The 14,788-nt window shown below is 37.8% G+C and overlaps 1 protein-coding gene across 1 annotated transcript in view; it reads left to right on the forward strand.

The window, feature by feature from the left end:
* pycr1a (pyrroline-5-carboxylate reductase 1a) overlaps window positions 1-14,788 on the forward strand; it is a 46,432-nt gene that overhangs the window by 25,132 nt on the left and 6,512 nt on the right. The window contains exons 5-7 of the mRNA XM_039739769.1: window positions 1,084-1,305; window positions 5,731-5,823; window positions 14,330-14,493. Of these exons, the coding sequence (XP_039595703.1) occupies window positions 1,084-1,305; window positions 5,731-5,823; window positions 14,330-14,493 (479 nt within the window). The remainder of the gene's footprint in view (window positions 1-1,083; window positions 1,306-5,730; window positions 5,824-14,329; window positions 14,494-14,788) is intronic.

Here is a 14,788-nt window from a genome sequence, read left to right on the forward strand (position 1 = left end):
ATTGACACTCTAAATACACAATACTAGCTGTCTCCCACGGCTGTGCCCATGTAGTAGTGAAACAGGACAAACTTCAAAAAAATCAATACAAAAATAAAAAAAAAATGTAATTCTGGAGAAGCGGAAGGTAATTACGCTCCAATGTCAAACGTTGGAACTGTATCTGATCGTGTTCAGCTCTGACGGGAGAGCGCCCCCCACATGGGGAGAAAAGCACGTGGCCATGATATCTCTGGCAATCAGCAGCTACCCTCTAAAACACACGCAGCTCTGATCTCCCTCTCAAAAACTTCAAACATTACTCCTTAATAATCTGTAGATGATAATGTGTGTTGAACAAACAGGTATCGCTAGCTAAATGGAGGCAAGGTACGCTCCAACATGTGGTGGCAGGTAGACAACTCAAATGGAGTCCCACCTCCCCTCCCCTCGGCCCACAACCACTCTCTCGGATCTGCGCAAATAAATTGTTACCGCAAGTGTACTATGATGAGAGAAGTCAAAAATCAACTGGAATGTTCAAGCAAATTATAGAAAAAAAATATCTAAATCCATTAAGTAGTTCTGTCATGAAAAGCGGACAAACAGACAGACAAACATTGGATTTTATCTATATATATATGTAGAAGTCCGTTCTTAATTTGTTGTGTTATATCTATCAGTGCAAATGCTGCTTTTAAGTCCTATACTTTGCATGTACAAGGCAATGTAGTTTGTAGGTTTTAGATTTAAATAAGTTCTTCATGTTCTTTTCAGTTTTTGGCATATTTCCTAGTTAGTTATATGAGAAAACATCAAATCTATTAAAATAAAAAAATGATAAAAGGTAGTACATTAATTGGGCCAAGTGCAAATATAAGTAGATAAACATGTTTAAATTTCATTTTATATAAATTGAATTTTGAGTTTGTGTGATTTAATCACAATTTAAATAGTATATTTCTCTTTTTAGTTTAAGTTTACAACATCATTATATGCTATGTCTTTTGGAACTCTGTTATGTAAATTAAAGTAGGATATTTTATTTTAAACTCCACATGTAATGAGATTATTTTGAATTTCCTAATTGTGTCTTTTTCACAGAAATTGGCAGCTTGCCACCCTGAACCAAAGGTGATGCGCTGTATGACTAACACACCAGTGGTGGTTCGAGAAGGTGCTACAGTATATGCCACAGGGACTCATGCAGACGTGGAAGATGGGAAGCTTCTAGAGCAGCTAATGGCTAGTGTTGGCTTTTGCACAGAAGTAGAGGAAGATTTGATTGATGCTGTTACTGGGCTGAGTGGCAGTGGACCTGCATATGTAAGTGTTGTTGTATACAGTAGTTACAGTGTAGGATTTGCTTACAAGCTGTTTACTGATTTTGTCTTTAAAACACAGAGCAGTGTTTACTACAAAGTAAGAACGCACAGCAGCACAATTTTTATTACTATTACTTAAAAAATCTTTGTGTAATGATGTTCATACACTGGCACAGCATTTGGGATTGATCCTTTCCTTATAGTCTGTGTTGCCAGCTCCCTCTGACTCTGAATTAAATTAAGTCCTAGAAAGTAACGCTACAGTATGTCAGTGATGTGTTTATATACGTTTAAAAGTTATTTAAGTAAAACTGAAACAAAAGACAGGCAGAATTAGTTGAACAATAGATTTATTAATAATTTATTAATTAAATGGTAACATAATTGCCTGATATTTCTGAATTATTTTAATTTACATCTGGCTGACCAAGAGTTCACCAATTTGCTGTTGAGCCATCTGCTGTTGAAGTGTTTTTGAGTATTAACATATTAAACTTAAGAAAATTCAGCAGCAAGTTGCCATACCAAGCTTTTCATCAAATACAGATTTAGACATATTTTTAGTTTAGTGTTGTATTTATACATTCATTTCTCTCTGAGATTTTTTTAAACAAAATGTTGTACCATCTAGTCTGTGCTTCTCCACTGGTACAAGCCCAATGCCAGCGTGTGACCATAGGTCTATGCTAACAGCAGACACCCATCATAATCTGGGTAATAGTAAACGTATTAATCAAAGTAACTGTTGACTCGCGCATGATCAAACATCACGTGACCTGTGTGGTTTACCACCTCTAGGTATTGAAATGTTTTGAAATACTAGCCTTTTTTCAGTCTTAAATTTTTAAGTGTATAACAAAACATTTTTATTGTGTGGTTTGATATTAACTTTAGATAACTTAAAGCAAAGGCTTTCCACTTTGATTAATGAACACTAAAATGAATATTAGATATAATGATAAGTTTATGAATAATTAACATTTATAAATATTATTCTGCAGTAATCTGGCAATTTGTAAATATGTTCTAAAAATAATGGCACACCGAACAAGTTTACCAAAACTAAAATCACTAATGTTTTTGGACTGAATGAGACAGAGCAACACATGTACCATACAGTTTATAACTACTCTAATACAGAACTTTAACATTTTGAGTTACGTTTATTTAAAAAATGTGAGGTAATTTTAAAAACGGCTTTTAAAATTATTTTGTTTTGTTAAGAATGTCCATCTTGCCAGAAATGAAGCCAATTGTCTCCGGGCAGGTTCATGTTTGATAAGCATCACTCTAACATGTGTTGAAAAAAACATGATAATATTTTGAAGAGAATTAAAAATACAAAGATAAAATGTTCTTTATGCTACAGTGTGTATTTTCACTCTTTTTGTGTAAGCTGATTCATTACTATAAGTGATAGGAAGCAGATACAATAGTCAAAATGTTGCAATGTAAGAAAAAAAGTTTATCAAGATGCTGGTTGATTTAAAATTATAATTGATTTTTTCACATGCCTACAAACAGTATATTTGTTTGAAAAATGTACTGTCTCTGAGAATTTTGGTAACGAGTTTTAAAATTAATTTAATTTTTTTTAACACAAGCTTTCATTAGAGTTAAGACAGCCAGTTTTACTGTTTCAGCTTTGTCTTCTTTGTTTGTTGCTGTTTTAAACATTTCCACACATTATTACACACAGTGGCAGTAGCTTTCATTTCACCTTATTGCTGTTTCCCTTCTCCTACTTTTGACTTTTTCAACTGTAGCTGATAATTTCTCAATGGCCTTTAATTTTGTTTTCCTGTCTTTATTGGGTTTGTTGTACCAGCAACCTGAAGGTATATGGTTCACTTTTACTTACTGTTTTCCTCCATTAGGATTCATCCTGGGTCTGTTAAGGTGTTTTCTAGAGTATTTTATCCTCTCTTACACAAACTTCACAAAGTGGACATAAGCTGAAGTGTGCTGTATTGATGTGTGTATGTGTATGTATTTATGTATGTATGTATGTATATTTTGTATATAATTTAAAATATAAAATATTCTGTTTTGTGCTTTCATATTTCAGACTTGCTTTAAGGCATTACTTTATTTTAATATTTGTCAGCTTCATAAACTGAACTAAAAATCACTGATTGAAAGTCTGAAAATAACATTTGCACTTGAGCAGATTTTTTTTCCTTCAAAATAGATTTGTGAAAACTTTTATTTAATGACTAAAATATACATTAACTCCTGGTTCACAGCTGAAAGTTTTACAGTGAAAAGCTAAGAAATGAATATTCATAATTAGTCAATAAAATGGAATGACTTAAAAAAACTCCAGAAATATCTTTGCAAATGTACGTACAGTGGTGTGAAAAACTCTTTGCCCCCTTCCTGATTTCTTATTCTTTTGCATGTTTGTCACACAAAATGTTTCTGATCATCAAACACTTTTAACCATTAGTCAAATATAACACAAGTAAACACAAAATGCAGTTTTTAAATGATGGTTTTTATTATTTAGGGAGAAAAAATCCAAACCTACATGGCCCTGTGTGAAAAAATAATTGCCCCCTGAACCTAATAACTGGTTGGGCCACCCTTAGCAGCAATAACTGCAATCAAGCGTTTGCGATAACTTGCAATGAGTCTTTTACAGCGCTCTGGAGGAATTTTGGCCCACTCATCTTTGCAGAATTGTTGTAATTCAGCTTTATTTGAGGGTTTTCTAGCATGAACCGCCTTTTCAAGGTCTTGCCATAGCATCTCAATTGGATTCAGGTCAGGACTTTGACTAGGCCACTCCAAAGTCTTCATTTTGTTTTTCTTCAGCCATTCAGAGGTGGATTTGCTGGTGTGTTTTGGGTCATTGTCCTGTTGCAGCACCCAAGATCGCTTCAGCTTGAGTTGACGAACAGATGGCCGGACATTCTCCTTCAGGATTTTTGGTAGACAGTAGAATTCATGGTTCCATCTGTCACAGCAAGCCTTCCAGGTCCTGAAGCAGCAAAACAACCCCAGACCATCACACTACCACCACCATATTTTACTGTTGGTATGATGTTCTTTTTCTGAAATGCTGTGTTCCTTTTACACCAGATGTAACGGGACATTTGCCTTCCAAAAAGTTCAACTTTTGTCTCATCAGCCCACAAGGTATTTTCCCAAAAGTCTTGGCAATCATTGAGATGTTTCTTAGCAAAATTGAGACGAGCCCTAATGTTCTTTTTGCTTAACAGTGGTTTGCGTCTTGGAAATCTGCCATGCAGGCCGTTTTGCCCAGTCTCTTTCTTATGGTGGAGTCGTGAACACTGACCTTAATTGAGGCAAGTGAGGCCTGCAGTTCTTTAGACGTTGTCCTGGGGTCTTTTGTGACCTCTCGGATGAGTCGTCTCTGCGCTCTTGGGGTAATTTTGGTCGGTTGGTCACTCCTGGGAAGGTTCACCACTGTTCCATGTTTTTGCCATTTGTGGATAATGGCTCTCACTGTGGTTCGCTGGAGTCCCAAAGCTTTAGAAATGGCTTTATAACCTTTACCAGACTGATAGATCTCAATTACTTCTGTTCTCATTTGTTTCTGAATATCTTTGGATCTTGGCATGATGTCTAGCTTTTGAGGTGCTTTTGGTCTACTTCTCTGTGTCAGGCAGCTCCTATTTAAGTGATTTCTTGATTGAAACAGGTGTGGCAGTAATCAGGCCTGGGGTGGCTACGGAAATTGAACTCAGGTGTGATACACCACAGTTAGGTTATTTTTAACAAGGGGCAATTACTTTTCACACAGGGCCATGTAGGTTTGGATTTTTTTTCTCCCTAAATAATAAAAACCATCATTTAAAAACTGCATTTTGTGTTTACTTGTATTATAATGGACTAATGGTTAAATGTGTTTGATGATCAGAAACATTTTGTGTGACAAACATGCAAAAGAATAAGAAATCAGGAAGGGGGCAAATAGTTTTTCACACCACTGTAATTCTCTGTGCCTCGGTTATTCAAATCTACCTGTAATTATTCCCATTCCATGCTGTGCTGTCCAGTGTGAGGTTATAGTGTGGTGGTAAATAAACCAGTAATTCCTGTATAATTTGTTACCAGAAAATTGAAAATCTGCTCTTCATGTGTAATATTCTGCATTGTTCAGTGATGTATATTGTCAAAGGATGCATGTCCTGCTTTAAATGTCACCTGCTTATCTGTTCTTGATTTTAAATTAGCACTTTTTTAAGGCAGACTTTTGGCAAAAATGTATATTTTTCCTTCTGTCCTCTGAGACAGGTTACACTCTCACCAATAAATTCTTCCTTGATGTTAGCCCTGGTTCTAGGAATTAATACTTTTATGTATTATTAATTAATAAATATTATGTTTTGGCACTGTAGAAGATTGTCCTATTTTGACAAAATTTTCCTCCCAAATCCCCTTTCTTTTTCCCTTTTAGGCATTTACAGCTCTAGATGCTTTGGCAGATGGTGGAGTGAAAATGGGATTGCCAAGGCGGCTAGCAGTCAGATTGGGAGCCCAAGCCCTACTGGTTAGTAATACAAGACTGAGAGGGTGTAGCATTTTTCATTTTATTGAGAAATCTAGTCTTTGTAAAGAAATTCATTTTTTTTTCTGTTAAGGAAAATTGTTGTAATGGCAGCGTCTTTTATTGCTGCAAAAGGTAAAAAGCAGAATGTTTTATCTACCTTATTTATTAACACTTAATATAGCAGATACCACAAGTATTTATCCACTTTCAACTGACTGACAGAAGCCGTCCAGCGCAGATCCTGATTTAGTACTTCTTTGGAGATGTTTACACCAGTTCTTCTTGCTGCTCTTGATTTAGTCTTGGTCATTAGGCTTTTATTTTTTATCATATTTAAGTCATGATTTCATCCACCAAATGACCCTGAGTTTCATTAAGTAAGTTTGTGAATGTTACTTTATGTTTAGGTCATGTTTTCTGCACTAATATTAAGCAAAGCAAATCTCAAATTCAGATGTATGTGTTTTCTCTCAAACAATTTACATTTTAAATCTATACATTTTAATATCTTAATACAATTTATTGACTGGCTTAGTTATTCTGAAAAATAATGTTCTTAGTCCCAGCTGACCACTGTAGGGTTATGGGGGTGTTGAGTCTGTCCTAACAGTAGTTGTTTCAAAGCAGGGGCCAGCACTGCACAGGGCACAAGTTCATCAGAGGGCCCACTCGCATGCAAACTCATGCTCTTGTTCACACAGAGCTACTTGTAGAGTCACTAATTAACCTAACCTGTATGTTTTTTGAGGATAGTGATAGAGCCATAGACCATATGATTTAGTGGTGGTGTCATATGTACATAGTGCAGTGACATTCTTTTGTCTTTCCCACAAACATACAACATTTTAACATTCTATGACTCCATGATGAACAAGAATGTATAAAATACTTCATTTATTCAATAGCACAAATCCACTTGCCTGATGTAATGCCTGCTTCTCTTTCCATATGAGTGTAAACCGTCTTGCTGTTAGGTACAACAACAACAACAACATTTATTTGTATAGCACATTTTCATACAAATGATGTAGCTCAAAGTACTTTACAAGATGAAGAAAGAAAAAAGGAAAAAAATACAAATTAGGCGATATTAATTAACAAAGAATAAAGTAAGATCAGATGGCCAGGGAGGACAGAAAAACAAAAAAAAAAAAAACTTAATTCCAGAGATCTGGAGAAAAAAAAACATCTGCAGGGGTTCCAAGGCCATGAGACCGCCCAGCCCCCTCTAGGCATTCTACCTAACATCGATGATCTAAATCGGTCCTCATGGTTTTCAGGCTTCACGTGGAAGAATTAAACAATGATGGTCATGTGGACCTCTGGCCTTCAATCCATCAATGTAGGGACTGCATGGTGCTTTGATCAGGTAGTCACAGTAAACTAGAAAGAGAACAGCAGAGAAAGTAGGGGTTAGTACGTATTTTGGAGCCACACAAAATAATTAAATACATTAACAGAATATCAGAGTTACACTAAAATGAAGCTATGAGAAGGCCATGTTAAAGTAATGGGTTTTTAGCAGTGCTGCACCGTATTAGCTTAGTGAATTTCTATCGTGAAAATATTCCAGATTTTAGGTGCATAACAGCAGAAGGCTGCCTCACCACTTCTTTTAAGTTTAGCTCTTGGAATTATAAGCAGACACTCATTTGAAGATCTATGGTTATGATTTAGAATGTAAGGTGAAAGGCATTCTGAGATATAGGATGGAGCGAGATTATTAAAGGCTTTGTAAACCATAAGCAGTAATTTAAGGTCAATTCTAAATGACACGTGTAACCAATGTAGTGACATCAAAATTGGAGAGATGTGTTTGGATTTTCTTTTCCTAGTTAAGATTCTGAGAGCTGCATTCTACACTAGTTGCATTCGATTGATGTCTTTTTTTGGGCAGTCCCAAGTGGAGTCCGTGGCAGTAATCTAGTCGACTAAAAACAAAAGCGTTATCAAATTTTTCAGCATCTTGCAAAATTATAAGGGGTCTAATTTTTTCTATATTTCTTAAGTGAAAATGCTGTCCTAGTAATTTGATTAATATGTGATTTCAAAGTTAGGTCAGAGTCAACAATTACCCCTAAATTATTTACCTCTGACTTAACTTTCAAGCATAATGGATCAAGTTTATTTCTAATACCCTCATTATATCCATTTTTGCCAGTCACTAAGATTTTCGAATTTCTCCTTATTTAGTTTGAGAAAATTACTACTCATCCATTCAGAAACACAAGTAAGACATTGGGGTCAGTGAACCAAGAGAGTCGGGGTCATTAGGCTCTGTTGATAAATACAGCTGCGTGTCATCAGAATATCTGTGGTAGCTCACGTTATGCCTTGATATAATCTGAGCCAATGGAAGCATGTAGATCGAAAAGAGCAGTGGACTCAGGATAGATCCTTGTGGAACACCATATAAGATTTCAAATACACAGGATGAGATGTTTAACATCCATAGTGCCTGGGGACTATGCAAGGCAGGGGCGTCCTCTTCCCTGAGCCAAGCTTACACCCGACAGCATACCTAAAAGACGGAATCGCACTATGTTTCTGATGTTTTGAGCAGGCTGGACAGACACATCACTGGGGTTGTCAAGTGGGTTCCTACTGTTATCAACATTTCAGTGACTAGGCCCACGACATCTCCAGTAGCCTTAGCAGTGGTATCTGGTGTCCCAGAACCACCCCCTTCTGCATTTGTCCAGCCTTCTTATTTGGGAGACCAGATAGGGTCTTTTCTTTTAATCCATAGCCACTGGCTGCTCCATTCTGCTACCCTAGGTATTTCCTTAATGGCATAGCGTAGGGCATGCCCACTAATGCCAAAGTCCCTCATCAGCCTTACAGTGGATGTTGCAACAAAGCCCCAGCATCCAACCTCCACTGGGTAGATTTTTACACTCCATCCTTGCTGTCCTGCCTCTGCTGCAAGCTTAAAATATCTTAGTTTTTTCCGTTCAAAAGCTTCCTGCACTGCATATTCCCCATGATCTGTGAGCTCGACGTAGTATACCTTATGCCAGGGGTGTCCACACTTTTTCGGCTTGCGAGCTACTTTTACAATGACCAGGTTGAAATGATCTACCTACATTAAAACTGCGCTATATATATATATATATATATATATATATATATATATATACACACACACACTAAGTATACTTTATACCTAAAATATATGTTGTCGTACCTTGCATAATTGAATAACCTTTATGGCACAATAACAATTCAATACATTTATGGACACTACAGTATTTGAATTTAATAATCTTCATGTGGGAAAAGGCTGACTTGTATAACTAAGTAGAGCAGAATAATGCAGTCAAGGAGCTTTTGAATTCAGCCGAGTGAAAAATGACGGCTGTCCGATTTAACTGCGATTTTAGTTTCTTCTCCTTTCTCTTTCTCAGATTGCTTTTTGGAAGGAAGTCAGTTTCGTAGTTTTTATGAACAGTTTAAAAGTGCCTTTCCACATTTTCCTTCTTTGGAATAGCAATGATAGATTGACAGATCAGACAAACACACTTTGATTGTGACATTGTGAGAGAAAAAAATCCTCTTCTAATTCCACATAAAGTCCATACCCTCCCCAAACAATTTTTTTTTAAAATCCCTTCTTTAGTCGATATAAATTGGAAGGCTAACTAGATCACTGGCAGAGTTTTGCAGTAGGTCGCACGTTTGATCGTGCGTGCAGGATGATCAGCATGTTAGAAGGAAGGAGATCTCAGACTGGCCGCCCTGTATGTAAATCAAGTGGCAAATGCCATAGGAAGGATATACAATAGACTAACGCTTAAAAAAAAAAAAAAATTTTTTTGAATGCAACGTGATTTACATACACTACCTTTGCGATCTACCAGTCGATCGGCATTGGGCACCCCTGCCTTACGCTGTGTACCTGACCACAAGACCAGGTCAGGCCTTCGGTTGGTGACTGCTGTTTCTGGTGGGACTGTGAGTCGTTGGACCACGTCCACCAGCATTTGCCAGTCCTGCGTTGTCTCCATCTCGCCCAATCTGGTCTTCAGGCAAAACTTGTGTTGCCTTTGGTCCCCTTCCCGAACAAACAACATAGGCACATTTAAGTTGGTCTCTGTGGGTGGCAGGCCATTGATGGCAGTTCTCTTGCTTTCCAGAGTAGCTGCAAGACATTTAAGCACTTGTTCGTGTCTCCAGGTATATCGTCCTTGAGAGAGGCTTACTTTATATGCCAGAGGAGTCAAGATTATTTTTCTTGAACAGGAAACAGCAGTTTTAAGACAGTCTGTGAAGACCCCCATATCTAATGATGAGTTTACTATGTCAAAAACACTATCAATTAGCACATCAGATACTTCTTTGAAAAAAATTGTTGGTATTAGGTCAAGGATGCAGGTGGAGGGTCTCAGTTGAGAAGTTATTGGGGGGATGTACTGTATTATTTCTGATATCATTCATTTTGTAATTAAAAAATGTAGCAAAAGCCTCACAAGTTTCACTGGAAGTTTTTCATAGGCATTCCTTTGAGTGACCTGGTTTTAGCAAACGATCAATAGTAGACAATAAAACTCAGATTATTAGCATTATTATTTATAATTTTAGAGAAATAGCACTGCCTCTCAAGACACAGGCTATGTTGTTGTATTCTGTTATTTCAGCCTTCAATATCTCATAATGGATAATCAATTCAGTTTTTCTCCATTTACACTCAGCTCTCTGGCATGCTTTCTTTAAATGAGACACTATTTGGGTCTTCCATGGTGTAACAGTGCTGGAGGATTTTTTAACTGTATTTTCAGGAGTGACTATGTCAGCGGTAGTTCTCACTTTATCATTAACAATTTCCACCTTACTGTTGTAGTAAGCATTACAAATGGACTAGTTGCTTAAAATGTTTGTAAATTTTGAAGCTGCAGATGAATCAAAGAAGCATTTTTTTAACAATATGCTGTCTGATAAACTGATATCCATTATCTGTCTCGCATCAACTTTTAATCCTTTAGTAATCGCCAAATCCAGCGTTTGCCCTCCTTTGTGTGTTGCCTGACTAATGTGCTGGCTCAGATCAAAACAGTGCAGGAGGTTCATGAATTCTTTTGCTTTTGGGTCACACTGATTATCGATATGAAAATTAAAGGTGCCAACTATTAGGAACCTGTCATAGCTGGTAATTATAATTGACACTAAATCTGAGAATTCCTCAAAGAAATACGCATTATATTTAAGAGGTCTATACATGGACAATATTAGAGACTGAGAAGCTCCATGAATAACAATGGCAAGATACTCAAAAGATTTGAATGTACCAAAACTGACATCTTTACACTTTAACCGGCTCGAGTAAGTATTTGCTAAACCGCCGTCTTTCTTGGCGATCCGCCCGAGTAAAGCTGTAATTTTGAGGTGCAGATTTGATTAAAACAGCTGCACCATCAGAGCTAAACCACGTTTCACTTAATGCAAAAAAATCGATTTTCCTATCACTAATAAGATCATTGTTGGAAAACGTCTTGTTGGTTAATGCTGTAACATTAATTAAGGCCATATTTAATGTCTCGGAAGTGCAGAACTGAATTGTTGTTGCAACGTTTAGGCTACTCGAAATGGTGATTAAGTTATTCCTATTTGTGCTGCTTTTTATGGATTTTTTATTTAATCTATAGTCTGTTTTTATAGTTTTAATAAAGTGCACATCTAGAGGTGAACTTGTAATTAAATTACTCGCATTTATGCTGTACTGTCTGGACTTTTACATGTACTGAGGTTGGTTATTAAAGTATTGATGCAGTGGACTTTTGAAGAAGAGCTCACTATAGAGTTATCATGTCCTAGCAAGGCATTATGGAAAGTATTAGAATTAAAAGTACAGTCAAGAGATATGAATTACCTTAGAGATGTTTTCAGAGAGGACACGGGCGCCAAATCTATTAGGATGCAGACCATACCGCCTGAAGAAACGCAGTCTCTCCCAGAAGAGATCCCAGTTGTCGATGAACCCAATGATTTGTTCCTTGAAGAAGCCTTTCACCCAGATGTTTAATGACAGCAGAAGTCTGTAGTACTCATTTGATCTTCTAACCAGAGGTCAGGGACCCGAGATGAAGATCCTCGCAACTGGGGTCCTCTCCTTCATGGCTTTAATAAGTGCTGCAAAGTCCACCTTAAGAATCTCTGACTGTCAGTGTCTAACTTTGTTTACCCTGGCATGTAATATGATGGATTCCACTGCACTCTTCTTGTGTCTCTCGAAGACCGTCAGCGCTGTTCTCGTAAAATCTCGAACACAAGAACCAGGAAAACAAGAAACAAAAGATTTCTGTTTAGGGCAAGAAATGTTTAGGTCTCATACAATCGAATCTCCAATCACAAATATATCACCTGGGGTTGCCGGCACAGTAGGGGAGTGAAGAGGGTTGAATCAGTTCTGGGTGGAGATGCTTGCCTGGGCCAATGGGGGTGATCTAGCCTTAAACCCCCTCCTGCATAGCTGAAACAGGCAGATTCCCTCAGACGAGGCGTGGGGGTAAAACTCACTTGGCCCTGAAAGTGAGCAGAGGAGTCAAGGTGGCTGAATTGCGATTTTCTGCAACAATCTTAGAAGTCTGGGAGGACTCATTCAGTAGATGAGCCTTCAGTTCCCTCAGGTGCCTCAGTCTGGTCAGGAGTTTCTGGATCTGGTTGTCGAGGGCCTGGAGTTCTTCGACAATGCACTCCATCTCACCGTCGGTCATTGTCGGCTTCCACTTCCGCTTTGTGTACTAGGAAAGAAAGAAAGAAAGAGAAAGAAGGTCAGATTTAAGATATTTATTGTGACACAAATAGTTGTGTCCAGGTGAAAACCCTCACGTAGTACTAGCAGTTACTACCCACTGATCTAAGGTGTTACTAGGCCATTCATTGAGGGCAGCAAAAATTTGTAGGACATGGAGTATTGACATTGGTGCTGTGAGCCACTGCCACTCAATTCACAAGTACTCCTATGTTCATTTTACCATGTGCCTCCCTGATCTGTTTCCTCTTTTGTAAAAGCATTCCTCCCATCAGTGTTGGTAGTACTGTCAAGTTTTCACACTTAGACTGTTAGTAAGTTCTGGTAGTCAGAACAGGTAGCACACCAATCATATCAGTCTGACTCTAGTTATATTTGCTCACTTGGCAAAAGTATGTTATGTGACAGATAGGGGGCGCTGTCGCTCTCTTGAACCCTCAAATCAAACGTCAGACACCAGTTAAAAGTCCAAAAGTTGAATTTATTATAATAATAAAGTGCACAAAGCACCCTCCTCTCCACTATATTCATAAACAATACAATAATTACTCCATTACAAAATCCTCCACTCTCTCAGACGCGTTGCCAACCTGACACCCAGCTCAGCTCGTCCATCTGGGAGCTCCCACAGTCCTTTATAGTCCATGATCCAGAAGTGTTTCTGATCCCTCAGTCCTTGTGATTCTTAACACTTCCGGGTCAGATCAGAACTCTTCTTTTTTTCATCCCGGAAGTACACCATTTTCTCTGTCCCTGTGACCAGGACGTACTTCCGGGTTATAGTGCACATAAAAGTCTCTGAGCCAGCCTCCCTGCAGCATCCCAGTGCGGCCCCCATGGTATCCAGCAGGGCTGTGAAGGAAAACTCCAATATCCATGATGCCCTGCTGGAATTCGGGGCACCTCCATGCTGCCGGAAGGGTTCCATCTAGCGGTGTGGGGGTATTGGCCAGGATGAATGCCCAGCCATATCTCACAGTATGATTAAAAGCCTATTCAGCAGATGCCCAATAATTGGCCCTCCGGTTGCAATCAAGAACATAAAGTATGCTTTCTAATTTGAATACCTGACTATGCTGCTCTTCCATGCTACTTTCAATGCAAATTTACCTACTACCTCTGCATGCAACTCCAACCACACCCCAGTGTACCTTGAACTTGTCACTATAATCAATCTGTTAAAGTGTTTATAAGTTTATAAGTTTTTAAAATTTGTTTCTTAAATGTTTCTTAAAACATCTCTGGAATTTTGAAATTCTACAAATCTTTATTGGACTAAGCTAGGTAAAATGGATTTAAAGAAAGAATATAATTAGTCTTGACAAACTGTTACTCATAATGGTCACTACTGCACTGAGCATTTGCAAGCATTTTCTAGAAAAGAGTAATCGCCCACTAGGGTTTAGTTGCATTTTAAGATTTTATGTTTTACTTCTAGAATAATTATAGTCTGCTTTCCTTTGTAAACCGTGCTTAGTGAGTACCCTGAAGGTGTTATGTAATATCAAGGTAGATTGATTGCTTGGAAACCTTTATTGCAAGCTGTCGAGTACAGTTGTGGAAAATAACTAATAAGTTAAGATAGGTGGAGACAAATGTAAAGATTCATCAATGTGGATAGTGTTGTTTTCCTAGTTTTGCCTTTTAAATGCATAAATATCAGAAATCATTGGATAGAGAAATGTGATGAAATTGGCTTTAGTATAGGACATTATCTCATCTGTCCACACTTTCTTATCTGCTGTCTTTGTATTACAGGGAGCAGCAAAGATGTTGCTGGATTCTGAGCAACATCCTGGCCAGTTGAAGGACAATGTGTGTTCTCCAGGTGGTGCTACCATCCATGCCCTGCATGTCATGGAAAGTGGGGGTTTTCGCAGTCTTCTTATCAATGCTGTGGAGGCCTCCTGCATCAGGACCAGGTGTGTAATGTATCAAACATTTTGGTTGTATCTGACATGTTAGATTCCTGCATTTCATTAGCCTTGATGTTCAAATGACCATTTTATTTCTATTTAAAATAAATGATGTTATCAAAGGAAGAATTTGTGGTCTTCAACAGATCTACTAGTTTTCTTGCCTGTCCTTAACATTTGTTTTAACGTAAATATACCTGACATCTGTTATTTCATTCATTCATAATAGGCACCAAAAATGCAAAGCACTGAATTAAATCCAGCAAGATAGCAGTCAGATGTTAAACAAGTGTGATAGACA

This window comes from Polypterus senegalus, chromosome 17 (assembly GCF_016835505.1).
Source record: "Polypterus senegalus isolate Bchr_013 chromosome 17, ASM1683550v1, whole genome shotgun sequence".
Classification (NCBI taxonomy): Eukaryota; Metazoa; Chordata; class Cladistia; order Polypteriformes; family Polypteridae; genus Polypterus; species Polypterus senegalus.